Raw genomic sequence first — 17530 nt, forward strand, 5'->3', positions numbered from 1 at the left:
GGGCAACAGAATAGAGACTTCAATAACAGAGGAGAGAACAAGCCAGTGTCAAGACTTTTTACAAAGGAAAAGAATGGACGACAAGTGGTGATATGGAGGGAGATACAGAAAATGGGTTTAGGAAACTCAGAGGGGGAGGCAAAAGTCAGCCTATGGTAATCAAAGTTGCTGGAGCAAGGACAATCTAACACCTATAATTTGACCTAGGATGGCCCAACAACATAAAGAATTGAAAGCAAGATTATCTAATGAGTCACACAGGAGGAGGAGATGATTATCCAATATCTGCAATGTTCTTTAACATTTTAAAATGCCTTATGCCTGTTATTTCATTAGATCATCACATGATCCCCATGCAGAAGAGGGCAGGTATTTTCAGCCCATTCTACAGATGAAGAAATAAAGGTACAGAGAAGCTGCCTTACAGGACACAGGCATGATAGGTCAAGGCAGTGCCACCTCAGCCAGAAGAGAGAAGCGGATGGTCTCTGTACAGTTCAGAAGAGACTTTCACTCTTCTTCCTCAATTTTCTGCTAGAGGCTAAAACTCTGTGGTGAGTCTTCTGGCTCTGAAGACAAATGCTTTTCTTACTGTTCCTCAGTGTATGTTCCTCCACTGCTTTTCTCTCTCTTAGATTCATTCTCTATATTAATTTCTTCGCCATCATCACTTAAAGCTGTGGGAAAAAGTACACACTACACCCTGAGAATTTAATCAGATATGGGTATTAATCTCTCCAGGGCTGTTTGAGGTCAAAGAAGAATGAGCTAAACTTCAGCAAGAGATGCAGATTTCATAAACACAGCGTTTTCTCTGCACTTCAAAAAACAGATCCCAGTCTCTACAGCTACACAAGCTGGCCTTCCCAACAGCTTTATAGACTACAAGAATTCAGAGAAGTGTTCATTTATTGCTCCAACTACCTCTCCCTTCATTGTCCCTTAAAGGCTCTTTCTTCTTTACCTACAACCAATTTGTCATGAGAAAACAGACACATGCAGTGCAGATGCTACAGGCACACAGTTTACCCTGTGGCAGAGAAGACCGATGTGCATAGTAAAAAATATCTGAAAATAGGGTTGCTTAGTGAGTGTTAATAGACAGCCATAGCCAAGTAAAAGCTGGGTTAAATGGGGATTAGCTAAATGCCAGAAATGACGACATAAATCTGTCGAATGCTAGAGGACCACTGAACCATGGAGCAGGGCAGGGCTACCATGAGACAGGGGCAGAAGGGCCACAGCAGGAGGGTGGATATAAGGCTGTGGAAAGGCAGAAGACAATAGGATCCTTAGGTAGCAGCTGGGAAAATTCAGAGGAGGAAGGTTGACCTATAGGACTTGTTTTCCAGACAGAACAAGCTGTAGGTCTCTGACAGGTACAAATCGCTTGGATTGGCTCTCCAGATGTAGTGTGCCCAGCACAGCACCAGGAACTATTATGTCTCTTAATCTGGACAGTTTCTCCTTGTCTGCCTGCCTGAAGCAGTCCATGAAACTGCCTGTTTCTCTCACACAGACTGTTGGCATGTTAGAAATAACCCTGTTTGGCATTTATGCAGTTGACATGTTATCTCTAAATGCAGATTTCATTCAGCCTTACTAATTCTGTCTCTTAGATTTAGATTCATAGTTCCACCCCATTCAGATAATTTACCATCTTGGCTCATACAGTTGCCATCTCTCAAAACTTTGGGTGAGAAAATGCCAATGCCCTGAAAGAACCTGTAATTTATTTGGGTGGATACTGATTGGAAGTTAGCTAATAGTATGTTAGCATATGTTCAGGGGAGATAACATATGGTATAAACAGCACAATGCCAGGAGTTAGAGGACCAGTCTCCTGACATGTACTAGTTCTCTGACTTCAGGTTAAATACTCACAGAACTTCAGTTTCCTTACGTCTAAAACAGAGAGGAAATAGGTGAGCTCTTATTTCTGCAATGAGAGTTTACTTTTCATTAGAAATATCTAAGGGATCAACAAGCAAGTTCTAAGATGGGGGGAGGGGTGAAGAAGGTGGGAATAAAAAAGAACTCCTTTTTGTTTCTCCTAAAATCTAATTTGCAAATGAACTATTGGGACCTCATCAAGATAAAAAGTTTTGCACAGCGAAGGAAACAGTTGACAAAACCAGAAGAAACCAACAGAATGGGAGAAGATATTTGCAAATGACATATCAGATAAAGGGCTAGTATTCAAAATCTATAAAGAATTTACCAAACTCAACACCCAAAGAACAAATAATCCAATCAAGAAAGACATGAACAGACATTGCTCCAAAGAAGATCCAAATGGCCAACAGACAATGAAAAAATGCTCAGCATCACTCGGCATCAGGGAAATGCAAATCAAAACCACAAGGAGATACCACCTCACACCAGTCAGAATGGCTAAAATTAACAAATCAGGAAATGACAGGTGCTGGGGGGGATGTGGAGAAAGGGGAACCCTCCTACACTGTTGGTGGGAATGCAAACTGGTACAGCCACTCTGGAAAACAGAGGGGAGGTTCTTCAAAAAGTTGAAAATAGAGCTACCCTACGACCCAACAATTGCACTACTGGGTTATTTATCCCAAAGATACAGATGTAGTGATCTGAAGGGGCACCTACACCCCAATGTTTATAGCAGCAATGTCCACAGCAGCCAAACTATGGGAAGAGCCCAGATGTCCATCGACAGACGAATGGATAAAGAAGATGTGGCATATATATACAATGGAATACTACTGAGCCATCAAAAAAATGAAATCTTGCCATTTGCAACGATGTGGATGGAACTAGAGGGTATTATGCTATGTGAAATAAGTCAATCAGAGGAAGACAATTATCACATGATTTCACTTATATGTGTAATTTAAAAACAAAACAGAGGATCATAGGGGAAGAGAGGAAAAAAAAAGATGAAATCAGAGGGAGACAAACCATAAGAGACTCTTAATCATAGGAAACAAACTGAGGGTTGCTGGAGGGGAGAGAGGTGGGGGGGGATGGACATGAAGGAGGGCACATGATGTAATGAGCACTGGGTATTATATAAGACTGATGAATCACTGACCTCTACCTCAGAAACCAATAATATATGTTCACTAATGGAATTTAAATTAAAACAAAAAGAAAACAAAAGAAAATAGTGAATTATTATTCATTTTCATAGTGAATAAGAAGTAAAGAATCTATCTGCTTTACTTTTTCTAATTGTGGTGTTTTGCTTAACACAATGTGCTCAATAATTTGATTAAAGAGAAGAATGTAAAACAAAAAAACCAAAAACACCCAGCAGCAACAAATGTTCTGAATGCAGGTAGAGGAGAGGGCAGGGCATGACTGGGACTTCTCCAAAAACAAGATGGAAGGTAAGTCTTAAAGGATGGGTGAAGTGGGGGTTGGCAGGAATGGAAGCCCATTTTGGAGGGAAGAACTGGGAGAGCCCAAATGCAGAGGCAGTCCTGTGGGAGGGCAAATAGGTCAGGCTTAGGCAGGGAACAGTAGTTTGGGTTTTATCCTCAAGATCAGTAGTGTCCAAACTTTCAAATATTATTCCTGAGGGACATCTGGGTAGCTCAGTCGGTTAAGCATCTGCCTTTGGCTCAGGTCATGATCCCAGGGTCCTGGGATCGAGTCCCACATCAGGCTCCTTGCTCAGCAGGGAGCCTGCTTCTCCCTCTGCCTGCTCTACCTGCCGCGCCCTCTGCTTGTGCTCTCTCTGACAAATAAATAAAATCTTTAAAAAAAATAAAATATAATTCCTGAAAGCAGGGGAACTGTGAAAGTGCGCACGGGGTCTCAGGAGCTTCCACTTGGTCTCCTACTTGCCCACATGCAACCCTTAGTCTACTAAACCCCTCTGCCTCTTGAAGCACAGCCTGAACCACTGCTAAATCTCGAGATATGATCTGACTCTTCAATTTACACGCATGATAAAAATAAAACCCAAACAAAACAAAGCAAAGTGCTGCTATAGGTGGTGAGCTGGGGAATATTGCTGAGCTGGGGAATGGCATGATCAAATATAATCTGATGCTCATGCTTAGTATTAATTGTTCTAGGAGGAGATTGGAGATGTAGCATCCAGTTACTGAAGATGTTCAGTAGTCCTGGCACGAAAGGCTAAGATCCTAAATTAGAAGCAGTTGAGTATATTGGAAAGTACCAAAGACTTGGTTCCTAGCAGCAAATCTATTTATTTCTGAGTAGAATTAGTGTTGAGCTGGCCCAATGGTTCCTTGTCTGGTTTCAGGGCAGAGTTATGATCAATGGGTGAGAACAAAAAAAGACATTCATATTCAATACAAGGGAAATTTTTCTAACAAGTGAGGCTATTTCATTTTTTTTTAAGACTTTATTTATTTATTTGTCAGAGAGAGAGTGCACAAGCAGAGGGAGCAGCAGAGGGAGAGGGAGAAGCAGGCTCCCCGCTGAGCAAGAAGCCCTATGTGGGACTTGATCCCAGGACCCCGGGATCATGACCTGAGCTGAAGGCAGATGCCCAACTGACTGAGCCATCTGGGCGTCCCCAGTGAGGCTATTTCATAATGGAACAGGTTGCTTGGCAAGATAGTGAGCTTCCTGTCACTGAAAGCATTCAAGCAGAGAATGAATTTATGTGTTGATGATGTCATGGATGCAATTCCTATATTAAATGGGAGGATGGACTGGAAGAACACTAAGGTTTTATTCGAACTTAGGAGTTCCAGGAAATGGGACCATAGATGATGTATCAGGATCAAATAAATTTTTTCAACAAGGGAAAAAACCTAGCCTTGCTTAAAAACAGAGAGCAAAGAGGCAGTGAAGAGAGAGACATTGGGATTGTTAGTGAAAGAGAGATTATACATCATTTAGTAGTTATATTACCTTTGCAATTTTTCCCATTTCATAGATGTCTGCTTTCTGATCTTCAATATCCATGAAAGCAGTTTCAATTTTGCTTAGAGTCTGTTCATAGTTACTGCAGGCATCGGGGAGTCCTTCAGGAAAATAGAACTGTGGAATGTTTACAGACAATGGTGCATTCACAACATTATTCACATGAGGAACTGGAGAGAGAGGTCGGGGACTACTTGGAAAGGTGGCTGTAGGTGGAAGAGGTGTCCCAGGTTTCTTTTCTGGTTTATTTTGAATCTGGAAGGAAAATGTGATTATGAGACACAAACATTCTAAACAGTATATATTTCTTGAAAGTCCTCACCAGTAATAAGTAATAAGAATAGAGACAGTAGAGATCAAGAGCTCATTCAACTCTACAAGGTGATAAGTTTGCTTCTAGGGAATGCCTATCCATAAAAAATAAATACATTATCTGTCAATACAGAGTTTATGCAGACTTATGCTTTAAAAATCCTATAGTACATCTTTCCATCAATTATGAGCCAGACATTTAAGAGCAATGTTAGCTGACATATTAAGGATCTTCAAGTGTATTCTTAATCTGCTGGAATTGGATTAGTAAATTCTTTTTGAAGACTGTTCTTCATCTTTCTGCACATTTCTACCTCTACTTCAACAGGTACATAGAATAAGTTCTTTTATAATGCATAAATCTAAAATATATTGGGGGGTGTTCTTTCACCTTCTTCTCTCTAGTTTGACTTTGTCTAGGTAAAATCACTGTCAGTACCTGATGCAGAGGAAGTCTTTGTTAGGAAAATTAAAGCATTTTACTTTTGGTAAGTCTTCTACCAGGTTGATTTACTTGCCCCTGGGGGGATGCCATTTTTTTCTATAATACACATTTCTCTCATTTTTGGTACACTGCAGTAACAGGCAAGGATCGTGCTTATTAATTTCATCACAGTCCAACTCCCTTCAGAGTTTAACTCATTTATAGTTTATATCATTCCTTTTTCCAAAAAGGATTTGATGTGGTATGCCATCAAGAGACAGAAGAAAGGACGGTATACGGGGGGCGGGGCGGGTAATGAGGAGATTAAGATTATCCATGATTCAGGGAAAGGGGATGGGAGGTACACTAACATTAAGGCAGAAGTCCACTTTACCAATGAAGACTAAATTTAGTTCTGGGATTCCTAGCAGAAAAAGCAAAAAGGATTCTATGAAGATTTTCATAGTTTTAATTTCTTTTCTTAATTTTGATCAAATTATCTATCAAGGCTCATGAGCATGGCACTGTGTTAGATACTACATAAAGTATGAAAGAGGGACAGGGCTGTTGATCACTATGAACACAAAATATTACTCAAATGTTCATTTCCTTAAATTATCCTAATACCATTCCTAAAGTTTGAACAGTGATTTACCTCTAAGTAGTAGATCTGAATATCATATTACTGATATCTAATAGTAGATCTGAAATAGTAGATCTGATTATCATTTTGACATATGGGCTCATAATATATCTTTAAACTCAGGATGAAAATCTTGGCTACCCTTGAAAAGCATGAGTATTACAGGAAGATAAGCTTCATTCACATAAATATGTGATGAATAGGATTTAATCTTCTTTTGTCACACATGGCCCATTTCTCAGGTTAATATCTGACACTAATACATACCGTAGAGTCTGCTCATATATTAATACTACTGGGGATATAAAGTCCAGTTGGTCATACCAAGATTTTGCTGCACTATCAAGATGTCACCCCTGTAAAGTAATAGTCAAGGAAAACATGGCACAGACAGAAGTGAGGCTAATGAAGTATGAAAAACTTAAAACAGTGAAGGCTTACTAGTTCTGTGACCTCAGGAAAGTTACTTAACCTTTTAGAATTCAGTAATAAAACAGATTATAACTCCTACTTCTTGGAAGGTTGTTGTAAAGATTAAAGGAAATTACAGGATGTAACTAATGTAGGTAAAATGTTCAGAACAGTGCTAGGCACAGATATGTCCTTATTTAAGAAAATGAGCCGCAAGGCCAAAGGATGAGGTTCTCAAAAAGGTTAAACGTAATTTGGCGTGGTCCTTCAGATTCAACAAGAAATAAAATAATCATTTATATTTGTAAAACAATTTAAAGTTTACAAATCACTTTTGATTTAACAAATTGATAATCTGTATGTAAAGATTTCTGTTTTAATGCTAAGCTATAAATATTATTACAGAGTCCCATGAGTCAATAACAGTAGAAATTGTTGCGAAACTTCTACAAGAAGGCATCTAATTCTTAAGGGGCTTTATGTTTATATATAAATAGGTCATTTATATTAGTGTCATCCCCTTTCTATTATTCTATGCAGAAACAGGTCTGTGAGACTACAAGTATACAATCATAAAAATTCCTTTTTTGTTTCCCCAAAATGTTTTCCATGGTGTGACATCCAGGCAGTTATACCCATAGGATTAAGACCACTGGTGCCAGTGGGGATGAAACCCAATAGTCTAGTGAACACACACTAGTGGAAAAGGTTTAGAGCAAGACCTTCTATGGCCTTCTCTATACTACACAAGGCCTTCTACTCTACACTTTTGCTTCAACAGAAATAAGTAACAATTGAGAACAAACCCTGGTTATCTGTCAAAGTTTTTATTTAAATGGGCATTCAATTATATAATCTACTTTGCTTTCCTGAGTGTACTGCTTAACATTAAGCAATTCACTGTAGGCAAGTATTTATCAATTCATTGGTTAATCCCATATTTAACAAAATTGATGTTAATATTTAAAAGGGAAAAAAAAGAATGCATTTATTTTGCACTTTTACGTGTTATCAATTTACTTTCCACTGAATTCAACAGAAGACACATAATTTAGTTTAATAAAACTGGCCCTTTAAAATGCTATAGAGTAACAGTTATATAAAATTTGGCAGATTTACCAGCAAGTTCAGCATCTGCTCATTTTGAATAAAACTGTTTCATTCAAATTTAGAAACAGCGTTAAAATAGAACTAGCTGGAGAAAGTGTCTCAATTCTCCCTTTCAATTTTAGTCTATAAACAAACATAGTATCATTTAGTATCCTTATACTATTATGTCACTGTAGCATTTCCAATATTTGACCATTTTTTTACCTGTTTTTAAAAATAAGCAATTTCATATGGTTCACTCAATCTGAAATTACTCCGGGTCAGAATAACTAAGAAACTACAGTTTCTTGCTGGATCTGGGTGGCCATCATTTGTATGACCCTTGATTTGTATTGTATTCAAGGTGATGCAAATTGTTTGGTAAAACACTGGCCCTACATTATAAGCAAGTAAGCATGGATTCTGCAAAGTTGTCATCACAGGCAGAAATGACTCAATACCACAGCTTGCGGAGGGAGGACATTCTTTCACAACCCAGAAATTGTCATCCTTTGTTACCTACATACATTATATCACACCCACACAACTGTCTATATATGAAATTAGCTCTTCCTGCAAAAAAAGATTACCAGGACTGATACTTTAAAAACAACTCATTACAGATGTATGTATGTTAATACAAACATAGTCTATTGATTCAAAGTGCAAAGACAGCTTTTAGCACAGAAATTCTAGTTTCTCAAAGATACTTCTATTTAAAATTTGTAAACTGTACGGTATTTGTTGAGGTGTATTTATTGTCTCTAAAACTGGATTCCCTCTCTACAAGAGAAAAATGTGAGTATTGTACTTCAGGTCCAGAAGGTCTATTTTTAAACCTGTTGGAATCTCTCTACAAATAGCTTTCTGCAAATAGCTGAATAGAGGACACAGATTAATTCCTTGATCTAATATCAAGTGAGCTGTAAAACTATTTGTAAGTTAGTTCACTGGGTGGTTTTATTAGTAATAAAAATATTTTAAAAGAAACACCCAAGTTCCAAACCTGTGTTTGCTGAAATGACTTCAGCCGCTTCTTAAACCGTGACGGGAGAACAAAATCACAGCCCCTTGCCAGGAAAGCTAACTCTCCCCTTAAATCCGGGTCCCTTCGTAGAGATGTTTCCTTGATCATCATCTTTGAAAAGTGGATGTTTACTTAGCCACTGTCCAGTACACTTCTGAAGATGGTCAGATTTAAAAAGCTGTCAATCTTGTCAGGTAGAGAGGTATTTTCTTCTTATCTCCAAAAGAAATTAAGTTCAGGCATTGTGCTTTCCCAGTCTCCAGGGACCACAATCCATGCTTGTACTGACATGCAACTGGTTCCCAAATATAGCCAGTGGCTCCCAATATCTGCTCATAATTTTCAAGTTAGAAACACGCCTGCAATGGGCCTGTTGCTCCCTGTAGAGAGCGTTATGTCAAATTGACCTGCACATGTTGAGAATACAGAGCCTTCTGGGAAAGGAAGCACCCACTACTCTAGCACCAAAGTTAGAAACATTACAGCTGGACCTAAAAATAGCAACTTCTCAGATAATGCTAACTTCTTAAACTCAGAGTATGTGAGGTGTCAATCCACATAAATCAGTTTCCCCTCAAACAATTAGAAAAAGAACATGTAGAGCATTTTTGGTTTTGCCATTTAGTATTTTATGAAAAAAGAACAAGCTACACTTCAAATTTGAATCTATCATTTTAAGAAAAGTTTTTTTTTTTTATTTCTTATTTGAAGGGAAGCAAATATACAAAACCCTCTAGATAATAACCAGCTAAAATACGGAGAAAAACTTTCATCCTCAAATGTAATATAGAAAGAGGTCTGTTCATCTTATATTTTAAAATCAAATCCTTTTTTTTGGCTTGTGTGCAGAAGACTATCTTAGTTATCCAACATACTTCGTTGAAGTGATTCTGGATCTAGACACATTTGAAAATTTATTGTCAAAGTGTGGGTTAAGAAAGTAGAACAACTGGGGGCACCTGGATGGTTCAGTTAGTTGGGTGTCGGACTCTTGATTCAGCTCCAGTCATGATCTCGGGGTCATGGGGTCGAGGGCTCTTTTCTCAGTGCAGTCTGCTTAAGATTCTCTCTCCCCCTCTCTTTCTGCCCCTCCCCCCACTCGCATACTCTCTGTCTCTCTCAAAATAAATAAATTAATAAAATCTTTAAAAAAAAGAAAGTGGAACAACTGAATGCCATAAGAAAGCAGCTTTTATATACATGTAGGTGAAATTTGGCGACAGTAAAGGTACAAAAGATGAGCAAATAGCAATGACATAATGTCTTGAATTTGTGAGACTTTCTTCTTCAAGGAGCTTTAAAGAAATCATCTCAGATTTAAAAAATACTCTATTGTTTTATTATATACTAAACATCTGCCTCATGTAGTCATTTACAAATAAAACTTCAAACATCCTCTTCAATCTTTATTTTCGATCACATTATTCAATCAATATTTATTCTCTATTTCTAGAAAATATAAACCAAATATCATTACCAAATAAACCCCCAAACCAAAAATAACTCACAACTCTCTTCTACTGAACTTTTGTCGAATTTAGTGGGAATTAAATTCTTTGGATTTCCATTGTTTCCTACAACTTTTTTTTTTTTTTTAAAGATTTTATTTATTTGTCAGAGAGAGAGAGCACAAGCAGTGGGGAGCGGCAGGCAGAGGGAGAAGCAGGCTCCCTGCTGAGCAAGGAGCCCAGTGCAGGACTCAATCCCAGGACCCTGGGACCATGACCTGAGCAGAAGGCAGATGCTTAACTGACTAAGCCACTCAGGCACCCTGATTTATCTTTTTTTTAAATTGATTTCAAGACATTCTGACAACACTTCATAATGTGTACATTGGGTTTATATGTCTAAACCTATGGTTTTCAAGTTTTTTTCTTTTTGAGCTGTGGAATTCTCCACGCATACAAAATCTTACACGAAAGCTTTCAATATATAGTATGATTGACAGAAGATTATGATCGAAACCACTGGTCTAATTCTTTAACTTGGGCTCTTCCATTTTCCCCAATTTCCTCTCACTGGGCTTACATGTTAACTCTGAGCTCTAGCGTTCCCTGATTTTTTTCCTACACTCCTGGCCTAGAATGATCTTTTCCTCCTTCATTATTTACCTCCAAATTAAAACATCAAAAAAAATCCGTTATGAATGGCATTAGGTCTTAGGTTTATGACTTAATGCTTTTTCAATTAAACTACATCTTAAATTTATTCCCCTTGTTCTTCCCAAGCAATGTGTGGCCTTAGGGGGGAGACTTTTCATCCCTTTCCTGAGAATGCTCCTTCTCAAATCATATACACTCTAACCATCCTTCAAAATCCAATTCAAATTTTACCTATTTCATGAAAATTTACCTTCCCTATGTAAGCCCCCTTTACTACAATTCTCTTAATGAAATACCATTACTCTTAAATCACCTCCACTTAACCTATTCTCTGGTTTAGCCAATGATCTCCATTTCTCTTGTAAAAGAGAGAACCAGACACCTGGAACACACTGATCCATGACTAACAATTTAGTTTCTGTTATGCTCTCATATTTCTTATCACAGTAGTTGCTTGCTAAGAGTTGGTTGTGCCTGTATCCACTTGTTTATGTTGTACTTTTCATAGTAATTACTCATTTCAATTACATATTACATAAACTAATGAAATATGAATGTGGAAAAAAACTGTTGTTTCTAAAATTCCTAAAATTGAAAATAAAACGTCTATGTGGAATTGTTTTATAAAGATTCAGTAAAAGGGGGTGGCTGGGAGGCTCAGTCAGGTGGGCAGCTGACTCTTGGTTTTGGCTCAGGTCACGATCTCCCAGTCCTAGGATCTCTCCCAGTCCTAGGATGGAGCTATGAGGGGGCTGGCACTCAGTGGAGTCTGTTTGAGATTCTCTCTCCCTCTTTCCATACTCTGGCCCTCCCCGGTGTGTGCATAGGCACATGTGTGTGCATGCACCGGTGCACTCTCTCTCTCAAATAAATAAAATCTTTTAAAAAAAGATTCAGTAAAGGCAAGCTGTTATTAAGAGTTTTTTGCTGTAAAATTAGGTATGGGTGAGATAAAGGACAAAGTAATTAAAATCTAGGAGGAGTCTACATTCAAATTGCTTCACTACTGACTTAAGTTCCTTCTTCACTTTAAAGAAACTGAAACTGGAAATCAGTCAACAAATATACTGAATGTGATTTATTAAAGAAAGCTGTTATGGAATTCCAATTTCCAATGACACTCAAAGAAAAGCCTTTGGCCTTCTATCAAAAGATCCAAATAAATTAATAGTTTAAGATAAAAATTTTAATATATACATAGAGTTTATGATTCCCTACTATCAATCCCAATTGTGTTCAAGTAAAAGGGCTTCTACTGCAGTATTTTATAATCTGATAATTATTTTCTAAAGAGTCTAAACTCTAGGGACGCCTGGGTGGCTCAGTTGGTTGGGCGTTTGCCTTCAGCTGAGGTCATGATCCCAGGGTCCTGGGATCGAGTCCCACATTGGGTTCCTTGCTCAGCGAGGAGCCTGCTTCTCCCTCTGCCTGCCACTCCCACTGCTTGTGCTCGCTCTCTCTCTCTAATAAATAAAATCTTTAAAAAAAGAGTCTAAACTCTTGAAGGTAAGGTCAATTTTACAGTCACTCAACAAGTATTTTCCTGGCCACTTATATACAGACACTTCACTAAGTGTTGAGGGCATGGGAATAATAAATAAATGGTCTCTTCTTTTCCTTACCATACCTAGCACAATGCTGATCTGGAGCAAAGGACAACAAATACTTTTCTTACATTCACTTTCCGTAAGTCTCTGAAGTTTCCAAGTCAGAACAGTAGTTTAAAAAGAGCCTGCTCTGCTACACTCTTAAGAAAACATTTCTCCATTTCTTTTGATGATGAAGTGAGCTCTAAGTTTTTGTTTATCTAACTGCTTTCCAAAGAAATCAGAGGGAGAAAAGACCAGGCCCCCTAAAGGGGCTTAGGAAAGAACTGGTCTGTGGCAATAAGTTATTGACCAAAAAAAGACTATCATGAGGTTGGTTTATTTGCTTTTTACTTATTTACTTGTGCTTCTATGGAAGTCAATGTGCTTGGTTCTAGAAAGGATCTCAGAATGACTTAGTTTCAAGAAGTATATAACTGGAACATAGTTGCAAAGAACAGGGTTTTTAGAGTGACCTCTTTTTTACTAGGAAAAAATCAAGTATAAGGAATTTCACTACTGACGCAAACATGACCTATGATCTACACTCTTAGCTACTTCGATCATAGAGAAAGTACAATTCATGGGGCTGGGTGTTTCTGGGTGAGAGTTTTCCCCTGGAGGGGCTAACCAGCATGAAGAATAGAAAACTATTAACACACAGTTTATAAATTTAGTTTGAGACCATGGAAAGGCTGGAACTGTGGGCAGTTATAATGGAGTCAACCGTAAGGGTCTTCCCAATGTCCTTCTGGAATAAACCAGGAGATCTTTTCTCCTGCCTTCTGCAGCATATATGAAATCCATCCAAATAAGATAACTAGCCAACAGTAGGTGCTTCCTGCTCAATGACCTGCATCTCTTCTCGGCTTGCAGATCACTCTGCATACCCTGAAGACAAACGTCTGTTCTGTCTGGAGAATGTGCTCAACCTGGGTCTTCAAGGCAACTGTGTTAAGATCCAGCTGCCTAGACTGGGGTTCCTTTTATGTTCCATATATGTTCCCCTAGAGCAAACATGCTTGAGCAAGGATGATAATCTTTCTCAAAGAGAACCAGCTGTGGTGGGTTCCTGGGTACAGAGTTTTACAAGTTCCTTGGCAGGATTAAATGGAAGAGAGGCTAGCCTCTGCTGTGACCTGAAAAAGTGAAGGATTTTTTTAAGAATAGCTTTCTAAGAAAAGCAAATAAAGGTGTTTCCTTACCATGTCCTGAAAGGACCTAAAGAACTGAGGAGTGAGTCTAGAAAGAGGCTGTACCCTCAAGGAAGGTGAGACTGGGAAGGATAAAGGAGAATAAAGCTGTGTGTGACACCCAACACATTCCATTTTTATAGACTTCATTCTTTGAGGCTTAGTTTCAAACTCAGGATTGATTCTCTAGAGCTTTCTGAATCCTCTTATAATTCCCTGCCGTTGATCCTTTTAGTGAAGACAATGGTGATATACAATATTAATTCTTTCTCTCTCTGGAAAGAATCAGCACTATGGGATGTTTTGAGAAAAAAAAATGGGTTGATTACACAGGATAGAGAAAAATTTGAACAACTGCCTGAAGAAGTAAATCACTTATTTCGACTTGTAGAAAACTGCTCAACAGTTAATACCGTTATAGGCAATGTGTTGAGCCAAAATAAGTCTAGCCTTTATTTTATAAACAAACTTGTCCAGTCATTCACCAGCCTCAGCTGAAGATGGCTATGAAGACTGAGATATCTGATACCATCAACCAAGGCTTTAGAGTGAAGAAGGCTTATGGGGTAAAACAGGCAGCAAAGCTGTAAAAATCTAAGTGACAGAAATACATAGCACAGCAAACCTGGGAAATGAGCTCAGTTGTGTTGAATGTTAGAATAAGGTCCAGAAAGACAGGAGAGTCACTGTGAAGTGACACCAAAGATTCTGCTCAAAAGATGCTATAAGGAAAAAAAAAGTTACATATTTAAGAGGAAGCTCTGCTACATCAGGAGGGTACTTCTGATTTAAAAAAGGAAGCTGGCTGTTTTGAAAAACTTAAAACTATTAAATCAAAAGCGTTTCTCTGTCCACACAAAAACTTGTACATGAATGTTCATAGCAGAGTTATTCATAACAGCCAAAAAAGTGGAAACCCAAATGTCCATCAGCTGATGAATGGATAAACAAAATGCGGTATACTCATACAACTGAATGTTATTTAACCATTCAAAGGAATGAACCACTGATACATGCTACATGATGAACCCTGAAAACATTCTGTTAAGTGAAAGAAGCCAGATATAAAAGACTGCATATTGTATGATTCCATTTGCATGAAATGTCCAGAATAGACAAATCCATATAGACAGAAAGTAGATTAGTGGTTGCCAGGGTCTGAGGGGAGGAGGGAATGGGGAGTGACTGCTAATGAATACAGGTTTTTGGGGGTGATGAAAATGTTCTGGAATTAGTGCTGATGGCTGCACAACCCTGCTGAATACACTAAAACCTACTGAATTACGCACTTCAAAAGGGTGAATTTTATACTATGTGAATTATATCTCAAAAAAAAAAAAGCCTTTCTCAACTTGGCTCTAATTGGTATAGTTAAAAGAGGTAGTAACTTGGAATCATAGACTTTGCTTAAAATACCACTGCAAACAAGCTTTAAGAGAAGAAATTGATTATAAGCTAATTAGCTAATTACTCTTAATCCTAAATTTTGATATCCTCCTTTAGGCTCTAACTTGGTGTTTTCACATTAATAGCTTGTTTTGTGTAACTGATGTTATTTTACTCTTAAAGAATGAACACTGAGGTGGGGGAAGAAGGTTGGGTGGTGGTGGTTATCTGTGGCTTCTTTGCTCCTGACCTGCTCCTTGAGCCTTAAGTTTATGGGTTGCAGCAAAATAGGAGATCTAATAAGCATTTTGTGTTTTGCTTCAGTTGCCTCCAAATGACAGGAACACACTCCACGAGAATAACAGAAAGAACCTACAAATCAAATCTTTTTGCACCTCAGTATTCCTAATACTTAGAGGTAGATGTTCTTTTAGGATGTGGGGCAAGAGGAGATAATTCAGAGTCTAAAATTATTAGGCATAATAATTCTTGGATCTCTCTGTCCTCCTTAGTCTGCTTTTCTTCTTCCCTCTCTCTTTCAGGAATTACTTCAATTAGAGATTGCCCATTATAGAGCACAAGAATTCAGTTTTAGCCTATAAATATGTCAGACAACTAAAGTTAGAAGGAATACAGGGTTTCCAATCCACTGACATTACCACATTACATGTCAATGAACACACAGTAGTTCTATAAAATACCTTGCCCCAGTGTCTTTGTTGGGTGTGTGTGCGTGTGTGCACGTGTGTGTGACTTCTCAGTAATTCTGGGTGAGGGCTCAATTCACAGATGTCAAATGAGAAGGCTGGAATTGATGGTCAAAACTCTAGTGATAAGCATTATATTGCAAATATAACAGCTGATGGAACTGTGCTTCTTAGATGCCAAGTGCCTTTTGGATGCCTTGTTTTAAAGCTGGGAGATGTAGCATGTTTATCTGCTAATGGAAAGACCTAGTAAAGGGGAAAAATTGATGAATGGGGGAGAAAAAAGGGCAATCAGGGAGGAAAGTCCCTGGGTTATTGGGAGAAGATGGGACCTACAGCACCAGTACAGGGGTTAGCCTTACATGGGTGCCCAGATCATTCACATATAGTAACAGAAAGAAAGGGAGAGAGTATATAGGAACTAATATGTTTAGGTGGCTAGCTAAAGATCCCCCTTCTGATTGGATCACTTTTCTTAGTAAATAGGAAGCAAGGTCATTAGCCGAGGGTGAGAATGGAAGAGATGTTAGAAAACAGAGAAGGTATGAGTCATTTGCAGAGTAGGAAAGTGAGGGAATAGGGAGCTGTAATAGGACTGCCAGACAACTCTGAAGGCCCACTGGAGGTTGGTGGTCATGAATTTAGTGCAAAGACCACTCAGTATTATTGTGTGATTTTCTACAGCCAAGGTTAGTTACACAAATAAAAGCTCAAAGCAGACAGAGAACACAATTTAATGTAAGCTGCGGTTTTTCCAGGTGAGTACTACGAAGTGAGGGTAAGGTAAAGAAGCTGAAAGTATATTCAGGAGGGTGATTTTAATGATGAACTATGGCAGTGGTTCTCAAACAAGATCATGCACCAGAATTACCGGAAGAGCTTGTTAAACCACTGATTGTTGGGTCCCATCCTCAGAGTTTCGATTTAGTAAGTGAGGGCTGGGGCCAGAAAATATGTATTTCTATCAAGCTCCCAGGTGATGCTGATGCTGTTGCATGGAAATCATACTTTTAAAACCACTAACCTAAACATAGAACTAGAAAATGAGTAGCTGAAGAAGGACAGAGGACAAATTCATTGGAGAGATCAAAGAACTGATAAGTTTGTATATTGGATGCTTCATCTACTGAAAACTCACAAGAATTGTAGCAAAAATAGTACTGGGAAATGTCATAGAGCCAGACAGAAAACCTTCAAAAAATAAGGGAGGGGTGCCTGGGTGGCTCAGTCAGTTAAGCGTCTGCCTTCGGCTCAGATCATGATTCCAGGCTCCTGGGGTCAAGCCCCGCACTGGGCTCCCTGCTCCTCTGCCTGCTGCTCCCCCTGCTTGTGCGCTCACACGCTCTCTCTCTGACAAATAAATAAATAAAATCTCAAAAAAAAAAAAAAAAAAGAAAGAAGGGAAATGACCTGGAGGTAGTAGATGACTGCAACCAGGAGGGATACTGGGTGGTGAGTCTGATGACATTAGTTCAAGTTGGAGGGGGTAGTTTCAGGGAGGTAGGAAAAAGAAGTTTGGAAGTAGCAATAAAAACTAAGAGCACTCCCTGCCCCTTCTAGACCCAGCGGGCGAGGGGGTGAACTGGGAAAGAAAAAAAGCTGACATTTTACATGGCTATCCTGAGGGAGAGATGGATTTCAGTTAGAACAAGGAGGTAAAGGGAATGTTTAGAAACAGTCTGATGACCTAGGAGATTCTGCCAGTGAATGATGAGTTCCAGAGGGCATGGGGAAAAGATTTTAGGAGTTGGGAGGGTTGGATATGGACTGAGAAGAGA

General features: G+C 38.7%; 1 protein-coding gene across 1 annotated transcript in view; it reads right to left on the reverse strand.

Annotated features, from left to right (window-relative positions):
- The window catches only part of PPP2R3A (protein phosphatase 2 regulatory subunit B''alpha), a 166397-nt gene that overhangs the window by 122230 nt on the left and 26637 nt on the right, over positions 1-17530 (reverse strand). Inside the window, exon 2 of the mRNA XM_028099045.2 lies at positions 4861-5127. Within this exon, the coding sequence (XP_027954846.1) occupies positions 4861-5127 (267 nt within the window). The remainder of the gene's footprint in view (positions 1-4860; positions 5128-17530) is intronic.

Source organism: Eumetopias jubatus, unplaced genomic scaffold (genome assembly GCF_037043125.1).
Source record: "Eumetopias jubatus isolate StellerSeaLion01/CBP00866 unplaced genomic scaffold, mEumJub1_p1.0 scaffold_1, whole genome shotgun sequence".
Classification (NCBI taxonomy): Eukaryota; Metazoa; Chordata; class Mammalia; order Carnivora; family Otariidae; genus Eumetopias; species Eumetopias jubatus.